We start from the raw sequence: 19,976 nt of genomic DNA on the forward strand, positions 1-19,976 counted from the left end.
TTATTAATTTCTGTCTGGACTCAAAATATTGAACCAGAAAGAAAAATGAGTATGTTAGACTGTGTTCATACGCATATATATTTTTTCATTTGTTCCTCTTCAATTTATTTATTGAATGGATCGTGTTTCTGAGAGATGCAGGCTCTAGGTTCAGTTGCCTTTTGATCATGTTACTGTAGACCAGTGGTTCTCAACCTTCCTAATGCCACAATGTATTTTCATTGTTAAAAAGGGGTTGGGACCTTGGGTGGTGCCTGTGGCTCAAAGGAGTAGAGTGCCAGCCCCATGTACTGGAGGTGAGAGGTTCAAACCCAACTCCCACCAAAAACTGGAAAAAAAAAAGAAAGAAAGAAAGGTGGGGGGTCGCGACCCACAGGTTGAAAATTACTGCCCTAGACTATTTCATGGACACAGATTTTGCCCTTGCCTTTAGCTAGCAACACTGTGAATGAACTTCTAGTTAGTCACAGAAGAAAAAGGGGAAAAGAACTTGGTATAAAGCTACCACTGCAACCAGATAATACTGGAATTTATGCTCCTACTGGTGACTCATCCTCATCATTTTTCACTATAAAGATATCTCCCAAAGCAACATTTGCAAAAATGTACATAAGTGATCCAAATCATCATATCAACAGTTTAGAAAAATAAAATAGATTTTGGCCATCATTTTTTGAACACACATCATAGCTATACATAGCCTATATTGTAATTTTTATCATCCATGCATACTGATGCAGAAAACATTTTCATATATTTGTTTTGGTCCTATGATAATAGTCATTCTGTGACTAACCAGAGCTACATGAAGAACAGCCTCATATCCCTAACATTTTGTAGGAGTTATAGGCTGTAAAGTAAGTGACTAAAAGGTGCAGCTGCTTGTAAATAGAACTAGCAATGCAAATAAAATAACAGAGTCTAAATCCGTAAGTCATTAAGACTTTTAACAAATATTTTGTTGACAATTCTTTCCTTATATGCTAAATTTAATTGCCTTTGTACTAAGACTAGCTATTTTTAAAAAACCCCTAAGCTAAAAAAAAAAAATAAAACCCTAAGTTTGAATTGAATCAGATATTTTATGTATTGAGAAAAATTGGCTGAAACATCTCTAGAATGCCCTCTTTCTGATAACAAGAAAAGATAATTAAAATCATAAAATGATATATTCAGTTTTTAATAAATCTATCCATAAGTTCTATATAAGAGAAAAATCGGATGGTACCAAACCACCAAGCCTAGATGTCAGTCAGTGGATAACCACTTTGAGAACTTAAAAAAGGTAGTCATAGTTGAATATTGAGAGGGCTGGCAACATGAACTGACAAAATTGTGAAAATAGAGTATCTTAGTGTAATAATTATAGTTAGAACTTTATCAGTATGGTGATCTTATAAGCATTGGAGTTTCTGTGATGAAACTGAATTATTTTTATTGTAGTATTGGCAATTTCCAACAGCTTTTCTCTTTCAATTTTTAAAGAATTTTATGCACAAAGGTAAAATTTGTGAGACCAAAGTCTCAAAGCAAAATCCCAACCTTGAATTAATGAATACATTTCAATACTTAATGGAAAAGAAAAGGCTTTTGCATACTGTTTATCTTACAAGTAACGCATTAGAGTTCATCATTTTGACATACTGAATAAAAGACTTGAGTTTTCTTCTTGGCTTCGTAGGACAAATTTATGGGAGGAAAAGGCACCTATTTTTATTTCTAATGTTTGATTAGCAGTTTCAAATGCTAATAAAATTAGCAAATTAAATGGGAATTTTATGAAGTCAATATTGAAATTATATCTATATATTTTTTGAGACAAAGTCTTGTTTTGTCACCCTCAATAGAGTGCCTTGTTGTCACAGCTCACAACAACTTCTCTGGCTTAAGCTAGTCTCTTACCTCAGCCTCCCAAGTAGGTGGGACTACAGGTGCCCACCACAACGTCTGGCTATTTTGTTTTGTTGTTATTGTAGTTGTCATGATTGTTTGGCAGACCCAGGTCAGGTTCACGCCAGCTCTGTTGTATGTGACCAGTGTCCTAACCTCTGAGCTACAGGCACCAAGCCTGTATACTTTAATTTTTATATTAGCCCCACAGCCTTTGCTATAAACTTTACTATAAAAAGCATAAAACTAAAAATTATAAGATAGAAAAGTGGGATTCAAAGAACTTTGTGGTAGTCTTGTCCCTGATACCACTATCTAAATTTCATTAAATCCTTCTAGAGAAAGTATCCAGTTCTCAGATATTTCTAATCATGATGTATATGATGTGATTAAGAATATTCAAAGCTTGGCAGTCCCAAATACATCACACTGACATGCCACCATTTCTGGGGCCTACAGATCCCACTTACAGTCATCCCTCTGAGTCAGACATACCATCATGGGATTCTGAACTCTTTCGTTGTCACTGGGGAATCAGCAAGGAGGCAGAAGACGGGGATTAAATACTTATGTTGATAGGAGCCCCTAGAATTAGTACTTAGCAAAACTCACTTGATATTTATGATAGTAATCAGGGAGAAGAAATGGATAGTGAAATCTCCTAAATTGCACATAGTGAAATTATTGTGCAATTGCTAAATGCTGTCTATGTTAATTTCCCACCTTGCACTCAAAAGTTCATGAGGTTCAGTTTAGATAAGATTTGGGCAAAGTAAAGGGTATAAAATTCTAACTAAGCTCTTGGGATTATGGGAGGAAAGGGGCCTAAGTGTTATTATTTCTTTTTGTTTTGTTTTGTTTTTTTGAGACAGAGTCTAACTGTGTTGTCTTGGGTAGAGTGCCGTGGTGTCACCGGTCACAGCAACCTCAAACTCCTAGGCTTAAGCAATTCTCTTGCCTCAGCCTCCCAAGTAGCTGGGACTACGGACACCCATGACAATGCCCAGCTATTTTTTTTGTTGTAATTGTCGTTGTTTGGCAGGCCTTGGCTGGGTTCGAACCTGCCAGCTCCGGTGTATGTGGATGGTACTGTGTGTTACTGTTTAATGTTCTCTGAAAGCATTAGCCTATTTGGCTACTGAGGTAAAATAATGCATGTGAAGTAATCCAGAGCTATATAGAAAATCAACTAAAAGTTCAAGGAGGTGAACAGTGGGAACACTAGGCAAAGTGAAATAGAAATTCAAAATAAAAGGCAGAAGACTTAAACTGTTATTTTATTCATTTGCACCCACTATGCAGTTTGTCTGAAGGTGACCCTGTCTTCTGTGAAGAAAGTTACATAACCTTCTTGAATCATATTTTAACATGACAAGAAAGATGGGGAAAAATAATTTTTGAGACTAGTTGTTCAAAAATGGTTATCATGAGTAATCTGTATAATTTAAGGAGATGTTCCACTCAAATGTGTTTTTTTTCTAGTTTTGTTAAACTGGGATATACTTTTTTTTTTTTTGTAGTTTTTGGCCAGGGCCAGGTTTGATCCCACCACCTCCAGTATATGGGGCCAGCACCCTCCTCCTCCAGGTGCTGCCTGGAGATATGCATTCTAATATTACGGGTTGAGGGTCACATATAGGGGATTGATTTGAGTATCCTAAAGGTTTAAATCCAAGAACTATTTTGCTTACCTCCAGAGTTCAGTGAATTTTTTGAGTCAGATGTATAAGTAATTACCCAAGGTGGGGCAATAGCTCATGCCTTCCACTGTGGGAGGCTGAGGCAGGAGGATTCCTGGAGCTCAGGGGTTTGAGACCCGCCTGAGCAAAGTGAGACCCTATCTCTACTAAAATTACCCAAGCATAGTAGTGCATGCCTATAGTCTCAGCTACTTAGGAGGCTGAGACAGGTGGGTTGCATGAGCCCAGAAGTTTCATGTTGCTGTGAGGTAGACTGTGGCATTCTAGCCTGGGTGACAGAGTGAGACTCTGTCTTTAAAAAAAAAAAGTTAACCAAAACTTTGGCTTCCATATTTTAAAAAATGTCTTTTGGTGCTGTGGTAAAATTATAATTAGTTCTAATTAGCATTTTCATAAGCATTACATATTTTACCTACAACTGAAGAACAGTTAGAAAGAAATTTTTTTTTTTGTTTTTGGAGACAGAGTCTCACTTTATCGCCCTCAGTAGAGTGCTGTGGCATCACAGCTTATAGCAACTTCCAACTCTTGGGCTTAAACGATTCTCTTGCCTCAGCCTCGAAAGTAACTAGGACTACAGGCGCCCACTACAACACCTAGCTATTTTTTGTTGCCGTTGGTACAGCTGTTTTGGCTGGCCAGGGCCAGGTTTGAACTCGAGAGAAATTTTTTTTTCTTTTCTTTTCTTTTCTTTTTTTTTTTGCAGTTTTTGGCTGGGGCCAGGTTTGCTACCTCTGGTATATGGGGCTGGCACCCTACTCCTTGAACCACAGGCACTGCCCGAGAGAAATTTTCTTATCCTGAAAACATCAAAAGAAATAAAATGCTTTTTAAACTCATAGTCCAATATCATCCATCAAAATAAAGGATGAACACAAATTTTATAAGTCTTTGCTCTACGATTCAATTAATATAATTATTAACAGTTACACTTATTCAAATAACTCCCCTATATTTCTGTTCAATATGGTACTTGAGTGATAAGAAGTATAATCATACCTAAAATACACTGAATGCATACTATGCTCAATACTATTGAATGCATACAGTACTTACTGAACGTGGAAGGCCATTCACTAAGTGTTTTATAAAGTTTACATCACTTATTTCTGTTATAAATCCTTGTTTTTACATGCAGACACCAAGAGATTAGAGAAGGTGACTAACTTGACCAAGGTCATACCTAGTGGTAGAACTGGAACTTAAAACCAGAGTCTGGTTTAAGACCCTTCTATACCGTGATGTAGTACATTCTTTTACTCTAAGCATTATTTTAGGCCATTCTGTATGTCACAGATTTGCTTCAGTCTCTATTTAAATGTGAAATCATTGGCATGAATCTGGATTCAAAAGGTACTTCCTTTTTGCTCTCTTTAATATTGAGTTTAGAATATTACTGGTCTTTTTGATAGAAACACTTTCACCCACCACTCCTGGGAACCATGCCAAATTATTTAGGCATTTTACTTTTGTTGGAGTTTGGAGACAAGCAATAATATGAAACTTAAGTATTTTCCTATTCATCATCTGTTAGAGTTTAAGGTAATTTTATTTCTTGCATAGAAAGGGTGGCTACTTGGTGAGGTACTGAGGAGTAGTAAGTGGTCCCTGATCAGCTCACCGTTTTTTCCTTCATCCACATCTACATTATGCCTGTACTAAAGTGGTGGCTAGAATGTTTAACAGGGGAAGATTAGTAGTAAAGGTTTCTTCTGTCAGGTGCTGACTGACCCTTCCTTCTGGCTCCCCTCCCTCTTTCACACCCCCCTCCTTCTTCCCCTTCCTCATTACACTCGGGTTTATTTTGGAACCCAAACTTCCCAACATGTAGGGCAATTCAGTTTCATGGGATGGCATGAGAAATCATACCTCGTTTGAACTAAAGAAAAAAAATACTGCAGTGGTTGAATTGAAAGTAACCAAAATTTGTAATAATTATTTAAACAAAATCTTCAGGCAGTGCCAATCTTAGATACCTTGTTGCTCTCAGATTCCTAAGAACCAGTTGTTGGGTGTGCTGCCTTCCCCCACTGCCTTCCCTAGCAACTGTTACGCTTGCCAGCAACCAGATCACTGGTGACTCACAGGTAATGTTACTGCTCAGGGTAGAGCTAATGTGTCTACTGAACCTATCTTGAGATACTAAATAGATTATATGAGGAAAGAATATGAGAGAAAAGGAAACTATGTAAGGTAGTAAAAATGTTCTGTCCATGAAGTAAGAATACTTGTAATTTGGTTGTGAGGAGGAGATTTTTTGTTAGCTAGTTAACAGGTAAATAGATAGTCACCAAATGCTGGTAGTATACTCTTCATAGAAAAGGGAAAATTAGACAGGGGATTGACAGTCTTACAGTGTTTCTGTGAAAAACAGAAGTTAGTAATTAACAACAACAAAAAAAGACACTTAACAAAAAGTCTCCATTATACCGTCATTTATTTTACCTTACTCAACATATACTGACAACTTGGGGAAAGCTATTTGTTTCTAACAAAAATCTAGGAGAAAAAAAAGTTCAGTGTGAATCATTCCCTCGCTGGGTGTAGGCCCTTCTGAACTCTTCGCTAGCTAATGGATGTGTTGTAGACATTAGAGGATGTGTTTCCTTAAGTAACTGTAAATATTTTAAATTGGGGGAGTATGTACTTGATGAGATATCTGAATCACTTCATTATATTTAAGATGATTATGATACAAGTGACAAGCACCAGACAAGGAATCTTGAATTTTTGTCCTACTCTGCCTATGACAAGCTATGTGATCATGGGCAAGTTACCAGTTGTGCTGGCTCTTAACTTGCAATTTGAATTGCATTTTTCTCATATAGAAGAATTCAGCTCTGTATTAAGTCTTTCATTAAGAAAGAACTATTAGGTAGACTCGTACGAAGTTGCTGGTGTTATAAGCCAAAAATGATCACATTTTGATATTAAATAAAGGGTGATATTTTTAATTCTTAGCCTGAGCACTCACTGAAATGCACTCCTCTAAAAACAACCTGCGAGGGTCTATCACCGACTTCCTGCTTTATTCTCAGGAGGGGAGCATGGTAGTTTCAATAAAACTATAGTCTTGGTGCAGTGGTTGTTTCCCACTTGTGTCATGACTTTGCTGCTTCTAAAAATAATTCTTTTTTGCTCCTTTGTTTAAAACAAAAAAGCTCTTGGAATATAAATATGTAGATTCATAGGGCTGATAACTGGTGCCTGGTATAGCTAGTGTATGTGTTTTTGGTTTTGAAGGGGTTTCTTGTTTGTTTGGTTTGAAGTGGGCAGGTTGCCAATTTTTTTTAATTGAATTAGTTGCCAATGTTAAGTGATTTGAGATTAAAAAAACAAACCTGGTTCTCTACATTTTCTTGAATAGTCAGAAGATGGGTTAGTACTGTCCCTGCACCCCTACAACCATCAGCTGGACTTGGTGCCCCCCTGCAGTGAAGCATATGCTCCCTTGTTCACCATCACCTTTGCCTCTCACTTTACCTTATGCCTCACTAGCCCCTGTAGAATTGAATTGTGATTTTTCTCTGTACCGTTTGGAAGACTTTCTGGAATGGTAGGTGTGTCCTATAGATCTGTCCAATGATAGCCACTAGCCGCATGGTGTCAAGGAAGCACTTGGAATGTGGCCAGTATGCCCAAAGAACTAAATTTTAAATTTTGTTTTTCATTCATTTAAGTATACACTTGTGACTAGCAGCTACCATAGTGGATAGTGCAAGTGGATAATGGAGTATTTTCTTGTATTGGATATTTCCTATAGGGTAAAAAGTAAACTTTCAATTTTACATCTTCTCTCTCTCTTTTTCTTTGAGACAGAGTGACGTGGCATCACAGCTCATAGCAACCTCTAACTCTTAGGTTCAAGTGATTCTCTTGCCTCAGCCTCCCAAGCAGCTGGGACTACAGGTGTCTGCCACAACGCCTGGCTATTTTTAGAGATAAGATCTTGCCCTGGCTCAGGCTGGTCTCAAACTTGTGAGCTTAGGCAATCTGCCCACCTCAGCCTCCCAAAGTGCTGCAGTTACATCACATGAGCCACCATGCCCACCCTTATTTTGACCTTCTTATACTAGTAACAAAGCTAAATAATTTTATATGGCTAAGGTTATATAAAATGATAGTAATTGTTAATCAGTATTTCTCTGGAGAAATGAGTTGCTCTTAAAGCTGTTCTACATTAGATATTTGTTATTTATTTTAACCTAAGTGAGGCAGAAAGAGAAGCTCATATCTTTATGTAAAACTTAGAAAGAATTCAGAACAGAAGGTGTTAAGTTTTCAGGGCCAGGGGCAGTGGCTCACATGCCTGTAATCCTAGCTCTCTGGGAGGCCCAGGTAGGTGAATTGTTTGAGCTCAGAAATTAGAGACCAACCTGAGGAAAAGCTTGAGACCCCATCTCTACTAAAAATAGAAAAACTGGGTGGCACCTGTGGCTCAGTGAGTAGGGCACCAGCCCCATATACCAAGGGTGGTGGGTTCGAACCCGGCCCCAGCCAAACTGCAACAGAAAATAGCCTGGCATTGTGGTGGGCACCTGTAGTCCCAGCTACTCAGGAGGCTGAGGCAAGAGAATCACCTAAGCCCAAGAGCTGGATGGAGGTTGCTGTGAGCTATGATTTCACCGCACTCTACTGAGGCTGATAAAGTGAGACTCTGTCTCAAAACAAATAAATAAAAATAAAAGATAAATAGAAAAACTAGCCAGGCCTTGTGGCAGGTACTGTTAGTCCCAGCCACTCGGGAGGCTGAGGCAAGAGGATGGCTCAAACCCAGGCATTTGAGGTTACTGGGAGCTATTACACCATGTTGTCTCAAAAAAACAAAAAAACAGTTTTCAGTTCTCTTATCTTTCAACTGGAGTAGATTTTCTAGGGTTGAAAATGGAGCATCTCATTTATGCATTTCCTAGTAAAATATGGTGAAATCCTGTAGGAAACAGTTTTTCAGTGATATAGTCTTATCTACCCTTCTTAGGTTATAGTTGAGTCAGAAATCTAAGCTTAGTTGATTCTTGATGCTTTTCTTTTCCTTTGTCCCCCAAATTCAGTTTGCCACCAGTTTTTATTGAATCTATTTTCAGAATATTTCTTAAATTTGTTTAACTTGATTACCCTGTTCCAAGTGAGTGTTATCTGCCTTCTGGATTAGTCCAGTAGCCCTCCTCGTCACCCAGCTCCATTTTTGCCTTACTCTATGCTGCACATTGTAACCAGAGGAATATTTTACTCGCATTTTATTTCCCCCCAAGTATTTTAGTGTTTTTAATGTTACAACTCAGGCAAATAATTTAGAGACTACTTTCAAACTCCACCAACTTGAATTTCTAAGAATACAATTCTAAGTTACCTAAAATTCAAGATTATGGATTTTAAAAGGAGTTTTAGCTTTACTAGCTCATGCTTCACTAAATTTGTTACTTGATACTTAAGAAGTCTTATACTGTAACAAATAAATATGATTTATGACTGCACAATTATTATTTTATAAAAGTACTGTATTTTTCTGAACACCTTCTCTATGGGAAATACAAAAAAGATGTCATCTTGCTATGAATATAGATGTATATTCTGAATTATTGTGTAGAACCAAGTATTTTTAAAAATATTTATAAAACAAAGCCTGGTTACATCTAAGTGATCACAAAACATTATTTTTCTATTATCATTTCCTTTTTTTTTTTTTTTTTTAAAGAGATTGAATCTCAGTTTGTTGCCCATGATAGAGTGCTGTGCCATCACAGCCAGCTCACAGCAACCTCTCAGCTCTTGGGCTTAGGCGATTCTCTTACCTCAGCCTCCCAAGTAGTTGCCCCCCACCACACCCAGCAATTTTTTGTTGCAGTTTGGCCAGGGCTGAGTTCGAAGCCTTCACCCTTGGTATATGGGACCGGTGCCTTCCTCACTGAGCCACAGGTGCCATCCTATTATTGTTTCTTGAAAATAACACTTTCTTTTAAATTTTATGGAAAAGTTAAGACCCATTTCTAAAAATGATTAGGAAGTGATTTTAGCTTGCACCCAGTTCAGCCTACCAGCTCTGTATGGAGTTTGTTGTTCTTCTTTACAAATCAAATATTTTTGAGTTATATTATTTTGTCCAGACTCCAATAAATACTTTTTATTTTTATTTTGAAGGCATGTTGAGGTCAGTAATGTTTAATTTAGTACATTATTCAGTGATGAAAAGAGCTAAAAATTGTCCTGACACTTCATGAGATAAAGTTAAATGAATTATTTAGTGTTAAGTAAAGAATTTTGCTAAATGATTTTAAACTATTCAAGGTTAATTAAAGTATTTTAAGATTTAGTTCTTTAAAAATACATTATCAGCCCAGAAATTAACCTTAGAGTTTTGAAGTGTCTTTTAATTAGAACAAAATCTTGCAGTTGACTTCTTAAATATATAGAGGGAAAGTTAAATTTTTATATGAACTCTTTTTTTTTTTTTTTGGTAGAGACAGAGTCTCACTTTATCACCCTTGGTAGAGTGCTGTGGCATCACAGCAACCTCCAACTCCAACTCCTGGGCTTAGGCAATTCTCTGCTTCAGCCTCCCAAGTAGCATTGACTATAGGCGCCCACCACAACGCCCAGCTATTTTTTTGTTGCAGTTTGGCCAGGGCTGGGTTTGAACCTGCCACCCTTGCTATATGGGGCTGGCGTCCTACCCACTGAGCCACAGGCACCTGAACTCTTATTTTTTTTTTTTTTAAGTTAAATTGGTGTTTTCTTTTACATATTTCTAAAAGATTAAGGGCTTTGAGGATAGAAATGACATGACATCCATGAATAATGAAATTGGCTTTTAAAACTGTTAAGTCAAGGCTTGGCACCTGTAGCTCAGCAGCTAGGGTGCCAACCACATATACCGTAGCTGGCAGGTTCAAACCAAGCCTAGGCCTGCCAAACAACAATGACAACTACAACCAAAAAATAGCTGGCATTTTGGTAACCTGGCCCCAGCCAAACTGTAACAAAAAAATAGCTGGGCATTGTGGTAGGAGGCTGAGGCAAGAGAATCACTTAAGCCTAAGAGTTTGAGGTTGCTGTGAGCTGTGATGCCACGGCACTCTACCGAGGATGACATAGTGAGACTCTGTCTCAAAAAAAGAAAAAAAGAATTGTTGAAGTCACATTGAAAGGAAAGATGCCACGTGAAGTTGAATCAGGATGCAGTGGCTACAAACACATGTAAGAGTGTCCCAAGAATGAGCTACCATTTATGAAGAAGCACTTCACTAAACAAACCGAAACCCTGAGGAATTTTTAAATTGTGAAGTAATGGGAACAATTATTTAATATGGAAGGAAGGAACTAGTGTATGCCTTCCTCCTTGAATTTCTCATAAGATCAAATCATGAAGTGAGATGCCTGAACCTGGGAGGATAATTTAGTGGCAGCAGAACAGATGACCATTTAGAGAGGCCAAACTCCTGAGAACTGATTGCGTTAAGGGTGGGGCTAAAATTAGAGCAACAGAGATGCATTCAGAAATAGGCTACCACTGGTGGTGTGTTTTCTTCCCCCCAAGAGGCACATGTTTACTTCTCTTAATACTTTTGAACATTCCTTTATCTGTCTTCAATCACTTTTCTCTCTAAAGGTTTGTCTTAGTAACTTTGACACATCTTAGCTAGGAGGAGTCATTTCCACCTAATCTTTTGCCTCACGTCTTATAAACATGCACATTTATGCTCAAGGGCAACCTCTAATGAACTGCATCAGTTGTCAAAATACCATCCCTGCCCCTATCTGTCTTCAGAACTGGGGTTAGTTATGGTATTTGTTTGATGTTTGTCTTGTACCAGAGCAAGGCTTTCCTGATATATTCCCAACATAACCCAGTGCCTGGCATTTGTTAGTTGATTGCCAGCAAGAGGCTTCTAGAATCCAGTCATCACCCTGCTGCAGTCTGAAGGCACATGTGGGACAGTGGTGGGTAAAGCTGGGGAGAGAAGAACTACATTCCAAAGGGGCTTGATGTCATATGAGGTCATTGTGCTAAATCTCAAGAATAATAAGAGGCCATTGGAGGATCATTAAGTCCAAGTTCATCCTTGGGTGGACATATCTCCCTTTTGCACTCTAGCTAGTGATTTCTCAATCTTAGCAAGAAAATTTAATCCACATTAATAGAAAGTATCTGTAGCACATGGAAAGCAAAGTAACATTGTATGTGCATATAATATTACTTATGGTTATGTATCCATTAAGTTTTAAAAGACATTTCCAGAGTATTTTTCTTGCAAATGTATTTATTTATGTATTTATTTATTGAGACAGAGTCTGACTTGGTCACCCTTGGTAGAGTGTCATGGCATCATAGCTCACAGCAACCTCAAACTGTGGGATTTAAATAATCCTCTTGCCTCAGCCTCCCAAGTAGGTGGGACTATAGGTACCTGCCACAATGCCTGGCTATTTTTAGAGATAAGGTCTCACTCTGGCCTAGGCTGGTCTCAAACCTGTGAGCTCAGGCAGTTCACCTGCCTCAGCCTCCCAAGTGCTGGGATTATAGGTGTGAGCTACCTCACCCAACCCTCTTACAGTTTTTAAATAAATAATTTTATGTATTTAAAGGATAACTATGCATTTATAAATTACTGGAAGAATTAAAATATTAACATTTCCATACAGAAATGAGTGTACTGACTTTGGGGATTATAATAAAAAAACCTGTAGCATTTATAGTTTTCAGAGTTAAAGAGTAATTGGTAGATAATATCTTCTCAGTAATTTGGAATTATACACCTAAAAATAAAAGGAAGTAAAAAGAATTATCTTCATCAATACAAATAATAAGAATGTTAGAACAGGTACCTTTTATACTTCAAGTTGTGCTTTTGAAGGAATTTTAAATGGAAATTATTTTTAGCTCCTATTCTCTTGAACCAAAGGATTTACAGTCCCATTCAAGTAAAATAATATATAATGTTAAACATGTATTATTTTTAAATGACTAACATTTTTATGGCTTCCAGACTAACCTTCCAAGAAACATTAGTATTCTTTTTCTTTAAGAGAGTATGCTTCTTTTCTTATTATAAAAATAATATGTGCTTATTGCAAAACATTTAGAAAACATACAGAAATCTTAAAACACGTTAATTGGATCTCATCTTTCATGTCAGTTCCACCATTTTACAAAATCACTTTTTTTTTTTTTTTAAAGTAGACAGTTTTTTAACCTGGTTCTCAAGTTCTTTGCTGTGGCTATTGCCTCTCACTAGTTCCTTTTGGGTTTTTTTGTTTGTTTTGGATTTGTGTGTGGGTTTTTTGTTCTTTTGGGTTTCTTGTTGGGTGTTTTTTGTTTGTTTGTTTGTTTGTTTTTGTTTTTTGAGACACAGTCTTGCTCTGTTGCCCCAGATAGAGTACAATGGTATCTTCATAGCTCACAGTATCCTCAAACTTCTGGGCTCAAGTGATCCTCTTGCCTCAGCCTCCCTGGAGTAGCTGGGGCTACAGGCACCCACCACAGTGCCCGGCTAGTTTTTTTTTATTTTTAGTAGCGATGTGGTCTCACTCTCGTTCAGGTTGTCTCTGAACTCCTCAACTCAAGCATTCCTCCTACCTGAGCCTCCTAGAATGCTAGGATTATAGACATGATCCACTGTGCCTGGCCCACTAGTTCCTTTTGCGTTCATTTTTCTTCTTACTGAAAATAAATCCTTGAGTATTTTTCTCAGTGAGGATCTATAAATGATTATTTTTTGCCCCCAGATACTTCAGTTCATTCATCTTCTTTAATTATAACTTAGCTAGATAGAGTAGGCAGTTTTCTTAAATACATTACATTCTTTATGATATCCTGCTAATAAGAATTCTGAAAGGTACAGTGATCCTTATTTTCTTCTTTTTTTTTGAGACAGAGTCTCACTTTGTCTCCCTCAGTTGAGTGCCTTGGCATCACAGCTCATGGCAACCTCAAACTCTTGGGCTCAAGTGTTCCTCTTGCCTCAGCCTCCCAAATAGCTGGGACTACAGGGTGTCCACCACAATGCCCGGCTTTGTTGTTATTGCAGTTGTCGTTGCTATTTTAGCTGGCTAGAACCAGGTTCGGACCTACCACCCTTGGTATATGGGGCCACTGCCCTACCCACTGAACCATAAGCGCTGCTCACCTATTTTCTTTCTTTCTTTCTTTTTTTTTTTTTGCAGTTTTTGGCCGGGGCTGGGTTTGAACCCACCACCTCTGGCATGTGGGGCTTGCGCCCTACCCCTTTGAGCCACAGACACTACCCCTATTTTCTTCTTAAAAATTGTTTCCTATACTTTTTTGCCCCTTAAAGCAGTTTTTAAAATTTACTGTGTTGATATAATAAATAATCTAATTATTTAAGTAAATGGTTATATGTGAGTCAATGCTGTATTTAATACAAAATAAAATATCCTATTTGCATGTATTATGTATGTTTGTAATATGCTCTGCATGATGCCATATATTTATTTTATGGCTAGTTTTCCAAAAGTTGCGTTTTGAATTATATTTAATTTAGATACAGCCCTGCAATAGGTCCAGAGCAGTGCTGTCTTAATAGAGGTTTCTGTGAGGATGGAAAGGTATATATCTGTGCTGTCCAGTAAACCAGCCACTAGTCCCTAGATCTTGAGTGCTGATGTATTATCTTTTATTTGCCTTTATCTCTTGTCAGGTGAATAGAAGTTTTTAATTAATAACTTGTTTAGTTTTAGGCCATCTAATTTAAGATAATTCATTTTGGCCAGGTATAGTGCCTCATGACTATAATCCTAACACTCTGGGAAGCTAAGGTGGGTGGATTGTCTGAGCTCCCAGGTTCAAGACACTGCAGCCTGAGCAAGAGCAAGACGCCGTCTCTAAAAATAGTGGGAGGTTGTCGCGGGTGCCTATAGTCCCAGCTACTTCGGAGACTGAGGCAAGAGGATTGCTTGAGCCCAGCAGTTTGAGGTTGCTGTGAGCTATGATGCCATGGCACTCTACTAAGGGCAACATAGACTCTATCTCAATAAATAAATAAATAAATAAGATAATTCATTTTTACATACAGATTTTTTCCCCCAGATTTAAAGCTGATTAACTTCTTGGTTTTATTGATTAACATTTACCTATGAAACACAGAATGAAAAGTAAGTTGTGGAATTATAATGAGATAGTTTTATGCTTAGCTAATGTGAATAGTACTGGTTTCTTCGGTATAGTCATATATATTCAGACTGTTTTTCAACTATTAAGGCTAGTATATTCTCTGAAGTTACCTCTCCTACACTAGTGTGTGTGTTAATAATGCCTTATTTATATTTTTCAGATTGCAGATAGAAGAATCTTCCAAACCTGTAAGGCTGTCACAGCAACTGGACAAAGTTGTAACAACCAATTACAAACCTGTTGCTAATCATCAGTACAATGTAAGTCATCTTCGTGTCGCTGTTCATTCTGTTTTATCTTTGTTCTTTTCTGTATTATGGAGTCTTAGGTTTTGAAAGGACCTCCACAGTTACCCACCTTGCCATCAAGTGTTTGAATTGTAGTACCTGATCCAGACTTAGTAAAGAATGTGACAACTTTCCAAGCATAGAAAATATATTTGCTCTATAAGTTATACAATGAGAAAAAGGCAACTGCTGTTCAAACCTCTCTTAATAATTCTTTACAAAGAAATGAAACACTTCAATTTTCAATATCACTAATTCTTAAAATTGCAATGTACTAAATATTTTGCTCTTTTTTTTTTCTATACCTAATGGCTAACTATAAGAGACTTTCTAATGTGTTGAAAAAATTTGTAAAGGTCATGGAGCAATGGTAGTTTTCCCCTTTGACTATTAAGATTACTTTGCCTGGCTGGTTTCAGCTTCCACAGGCATTTCTATGGTCTCATTCTACCTGACAAAGTGATGGCTGTCTGTACAGTATCCCTCTGCCCCATCCATGGTTTGTTACCTACAGCCAACCACAATCCAAAAATATTAAAGGAAGAATTCTAGAAATAAATAATTCATAAGTTTTAAATTGTGCACCATTCTGAGTTGTGTGATGAAATCTCACACTGTCTCCCTCCCTCCCACCCAGAATGTGAATCATCCCCTTATCCAGCATCTCTACAGTGTATGTACCACCCACCTGTTAGTCACTTAGTAGCCCTCTTGGTTATCAGATTGACATATCACAAGAAGAAGGGTAGGTACAATACAATAAAACATTTTGAGAAACCACATTCACTTTACTATTAAAATGTATTGTTATAATCGTTCTACTTTATTATTAGTTATTCTCTTGCTGTGTCTAATTTATAGATTAAATGTTTTCATAAGCATATAGGAAAAATTTCCTATATGCATAGGAAAAAATACCATGTATGTAGGGTGCAGTACTGCTAGTCATGGTTTCATGCATCCACTTGGAACATATCTTACAAAGATAAAGGAAAGCTAATGTATATGTTTTTATTTTTATTTACTTTTGGGAACAGAGTCTCACTTTGTTGTCCTCAGTAGAGTGCCACGGTGTAATAGCTCACAGCAACCTCAAACTCTTGGGCTCAAGGGATCCTCCTGCTTCAGCCTCCCAAATAGCTAGGACTACAGGCGCCTACTACAATGTCCAGCTATTTCTAGAGATGGGGTCTTGCTCTTGCTCAGGCTGGTCTCAAACTTCTGAGCTTAAGCAATCCACCTGCCTTGGTTTCCCAGGGTGCTAGCTAGGATTATAGGCTTGAGCCACTTTGCCCAGTCTTACATTATGTTTTTAAAGTCTTTTTTTTATTGACATGTATCTTATATATACTATATAACATACATATTTATTGTATACAGACTATGTATACTTTATATCAAGCACTATTTTGAGTGCTTCATAGACGGTGATATTTAATCTTCAGACCTACCCTATGAAGTAACTACTACTCCGGTCTTATTTTACAGATGAACTAACTGAGACAGAGAGATTAGTTTAGCTAGCTGAGGTCACACAGAAAGTATACTTGACCAAACCAGGTTTGAACCCAGCAGTCTTGTCTGAAGAGCCACACTCTTAACCACTGTGTATGTTCTAAAAGGGCCAAGGATTTATAATGTAATAAATGTGATGGTTTCCTGAAAGTAAAATACCTAAATTAAGTGGCAATTAACAGTTAAAGTCTTGTATCCTACTTTGTTGCTAAGGTTCCTCTTGGTAACTGAATTTAGAAAAAAAAACCTTCTTTAAGTGACACAGAATAGTATCTGCCAAATCACTGCTATATGATATTTGAGTTCCTTATGGTTATTTTATAAAAGAGAAGAAATGCAGATGCTTACAGAGCCAAGCAGACATCTTAAATGAGGTAAATGAAGGTGAATGTTAGGGACCGTGTGAACTGGAGTGCACATGACCCTTCTAGACACATCAGAATTTTAAAAATTGCTCTACTGTGTGGGTTAAATAAAGCAGATGAAACTTCAGCTGCATCTAGTCAGACTTCCATTTTTCCTTTTTTGAGGAAAAGTAAACTAAACAAAAAAAAAACCAGGCAAGGTAAGTGGAGACGAGGATCAGATAATTAATTCAGGAGAGGTATTTTCCTTTTGTCTTTTAATTAAATCACACAAATGCCTACTTTCTTGTCCTTTTCTACTCTTTGATGAGAAGACATACAATTTTCTAGAGCTAGGGGAAAAAGAAGTAAAATTACATAGGTCTTTGTGCTTTCTTGTCTCTTCTGATGGGGCGGGGTTCTGTACACGGTTTCTGCCCTCCTCCATGTGTATGAAGTCAGACAGTTAAATATGTAGCACTTTATCTAGGGCGAGTACTTAAACTTGATTGCCCCACCTCATACAATGACAATGTGAATGGCCATTCCGGAAAGAATTCCAAAATGGCTTTGAAGTGCACATGAGGTGCTGGTGTCAGTCCATCGGTTCCCTGATGCACTGGGAATGCTTTGAAGGGTGGTACTTTGAATGTGACTGTAGTTAAACTCAGTAACAAAGCACTTTTTCTAAGATGAGTTCCCAAACTTAGTGAGGACAAGAAGGACTACACTTTCCAGTTTGTAAGGAGCTATTTTTGTGGTGGGAGTTTTGGTAATTTGTGTCAAAAACAAAATGTTGTATCTTGTATGTAGGAGTTTATCATCGTGAGACAAGTACCCAAAGATGTATCTACAAGAATGTTTCTCTCTATTTTTTAAGATAAGACCAGAAACAAACATCCCAAATTGGGATTGGTTAAATATTTTAACTTATTATATTTGGATGATAGGATTTAGAGTGATTTTGTATTAATTTTCTTTTTTATAAAATCTTTTCCAATTGTTATATTGTCACAGTGAACATGTATTGTCTGAACTGACCGTGAGCAGTGAAGTTCTTCTAGGATGAGAAAGGAAGAAGCCTGGGAAGGAGTAATAGCCCTGATAGTACTTACCACAGTTGTCTGTCTCTCTCAACAACAAGTTTTTATTGTTGTTGTTGTTGAGTCTCACTTTGTCGCCCTTGGTAGCGTGCCGTGGCATCTTAACTTACAGCAACCTCCAGCTCTTGAGCTCAAGTGATTCTTTTGCCTCACCCTCCCCAGTAGCCGGGACTACAGGCGCCTGCCACAACACTTGGCTGTCTTTAGAGAGAGGGTCTCAGTTTTGCTCAGGCTGGTCTTGAACCCGTGAGCTCAGGAATCCCACCCGTCTTGCGCTCCCAGAGTGCTAGGATTACAGGTGTGAACCACTGTGCCTGACTTCTGTCTGTTGACACTCTACCTAGCATGTAGAGAAGGCAAATACTAATTGTCATGTTTTTAGGTGTTTTAGCATATATTTAGTACAAATGTATTCTGAACTCTTTCTTAGTATATAAAGCTGCAGCTTCCACTTGAAAACATTTAACATTAAGTGACTTTTTAGGTCAAAGTATCAACCTTTGTTAAATTAGTGATAGTGTAAACGTCATTGATGAAGGCTTTATTTACATAAAAACAAAGATGGCCTGGTATGGTGGTTCATACCTGTAATCCTAGCACTGTGGGAGGTGAGGCAGGTGGATTGCTTGAGCTCAGGAGTTCCAGCCTGAGCAAGAGTGAGACACCCCCCCATCTCTACTAAAGATAGTCTATAGATGCCTGTAGTCCCAGCTACTATGGCCAAAGGATCACTTATGCCCAAGAGTTTGAGGTTGCTGTGAGACAGAATCTCAAAAGAAAAAAAGATTGATTGTAATCTACCACATTACATTTAAATATTTAGTGATTATTTTCTGTGAGAGTATATCAGAATGAATGAGGGTCCCTGCATATATTTAAAAAGTGTGGTTTGGCACCTATAGTTCAATGGCTAGGGCTCCAGCCCCATACACTGGTGCTGATGGGTTCAAACCTGGCTAGGGCCTGCCAAACAACAATGACAACTACAACAAAAAAATAGCTGGGCATTGTGGCCGGCACCTGCAGTCCCAGCTACTTGGAAGGGTGAGGCAAGAGAATTGTTTGAGGTTGCTGTGAGATATGATGCCACAGCACTCTACCAAGGGTGACATAGTGAGACTCTGTCTCAAAAATATATACATGTATAAAGTATATTCATTATCATTATATATAAGAACTATAGAAAGAGTATAAATTTTTTGTTATTTATCAGAAGGGGACATTAATTTTGAAAAGATTAAGAAAGAACAATATAGGTCAGCAAGAATGATTTAGAAATAACATAATCAAGACATCCAATAAAAAACTTTAAACTTAATACAATTTTGAAATGTTTTCAAAGTTTTGCCAGATGGAGCTATATAAACATGAAGCCCAGTGTTTTTCATTTTAATACTGAATGCAATTTTCAGAATACAATCAAGGAAAAAAAAATTGTACAGTGACTGAAAAGAGGTGATAAAATGAATATGTTTTGTAAAACTATATTCCTACGTTTGTTCAGAAAGAGACTACCTTGCATTTATCCCCAGAAACCTTTTCACCCACCTGTGGTACAGTACATAAGTGAATTCTTAAATATAAATGAATTCTTTAAATATATATGAATATATATATATATATGTATATATGTGCATGTGTATGTGTGTGTTTGTATGTATATATGTAGAGAGAGAATATCCGGTTTTGTACTTGGATCTACTTTAAGCATTAAATTCAAATTTATCTTTTTAGTTACCAAAACTTTGGGATAATATATACCATACTCGCCTTTCAGAAAGCATTTATTGTTCTAAAAAAAAATTACACAATTAGTATTATCTCCTAGAATACACGTTCTTGAAATTGCAGTCTTGAATACCTTCTTCTTGCTAGGATATGACCTGTTGGGTTTTTCCATAAAGGACATTTCCTGTGCATTTTGAATCTGTTCATGTAATTTAGCATTTTCCAAAGTAAGTTTTTTTGTACTCCTAACTGTGTGATTGTTTCTTTTGTATGTGTGTGTG

At 37.4% G+C, this 19,976-nt stretch overlaps 1 protein-coding gene across 1 annotated transcript in view; it reads left to right on the top strand.

Moving 5' to 3' along the window:
- The window catches only part of GTF2F2 (general transcription factor IIF subunit 2), a 159,419-nt gene that overhangs the window by 114,810 nt on the left and 24,633 nt on the right, over window positions 1–19,976 (top strand). The window contains exon 6 of the mRNA XM_003790354.3: window positions 14,879–14,978. Coding sequence (XP_003790402.1) covers window positions 14,879–14,978 — 100 coding nt within the window. The remainder of the gene's footprint in view (window positions 1–14,878; window positions 14,979–19,976) is intronic.

Source organism: Otolemur garnettii, unplaced genomic scaffold (assembly GCF_000181295.1).
Source record: "Otolemur garnettii isolate 467f Iridium unplaced genomic scaffold, OtoGar3 scaffold00043, whole genome shotgun sequence".
NCBI lineage: Eukaryota > Metazoa > Chordata > Mammalia > Primates > Galagidae > Otolemur > Otolemur garnettii.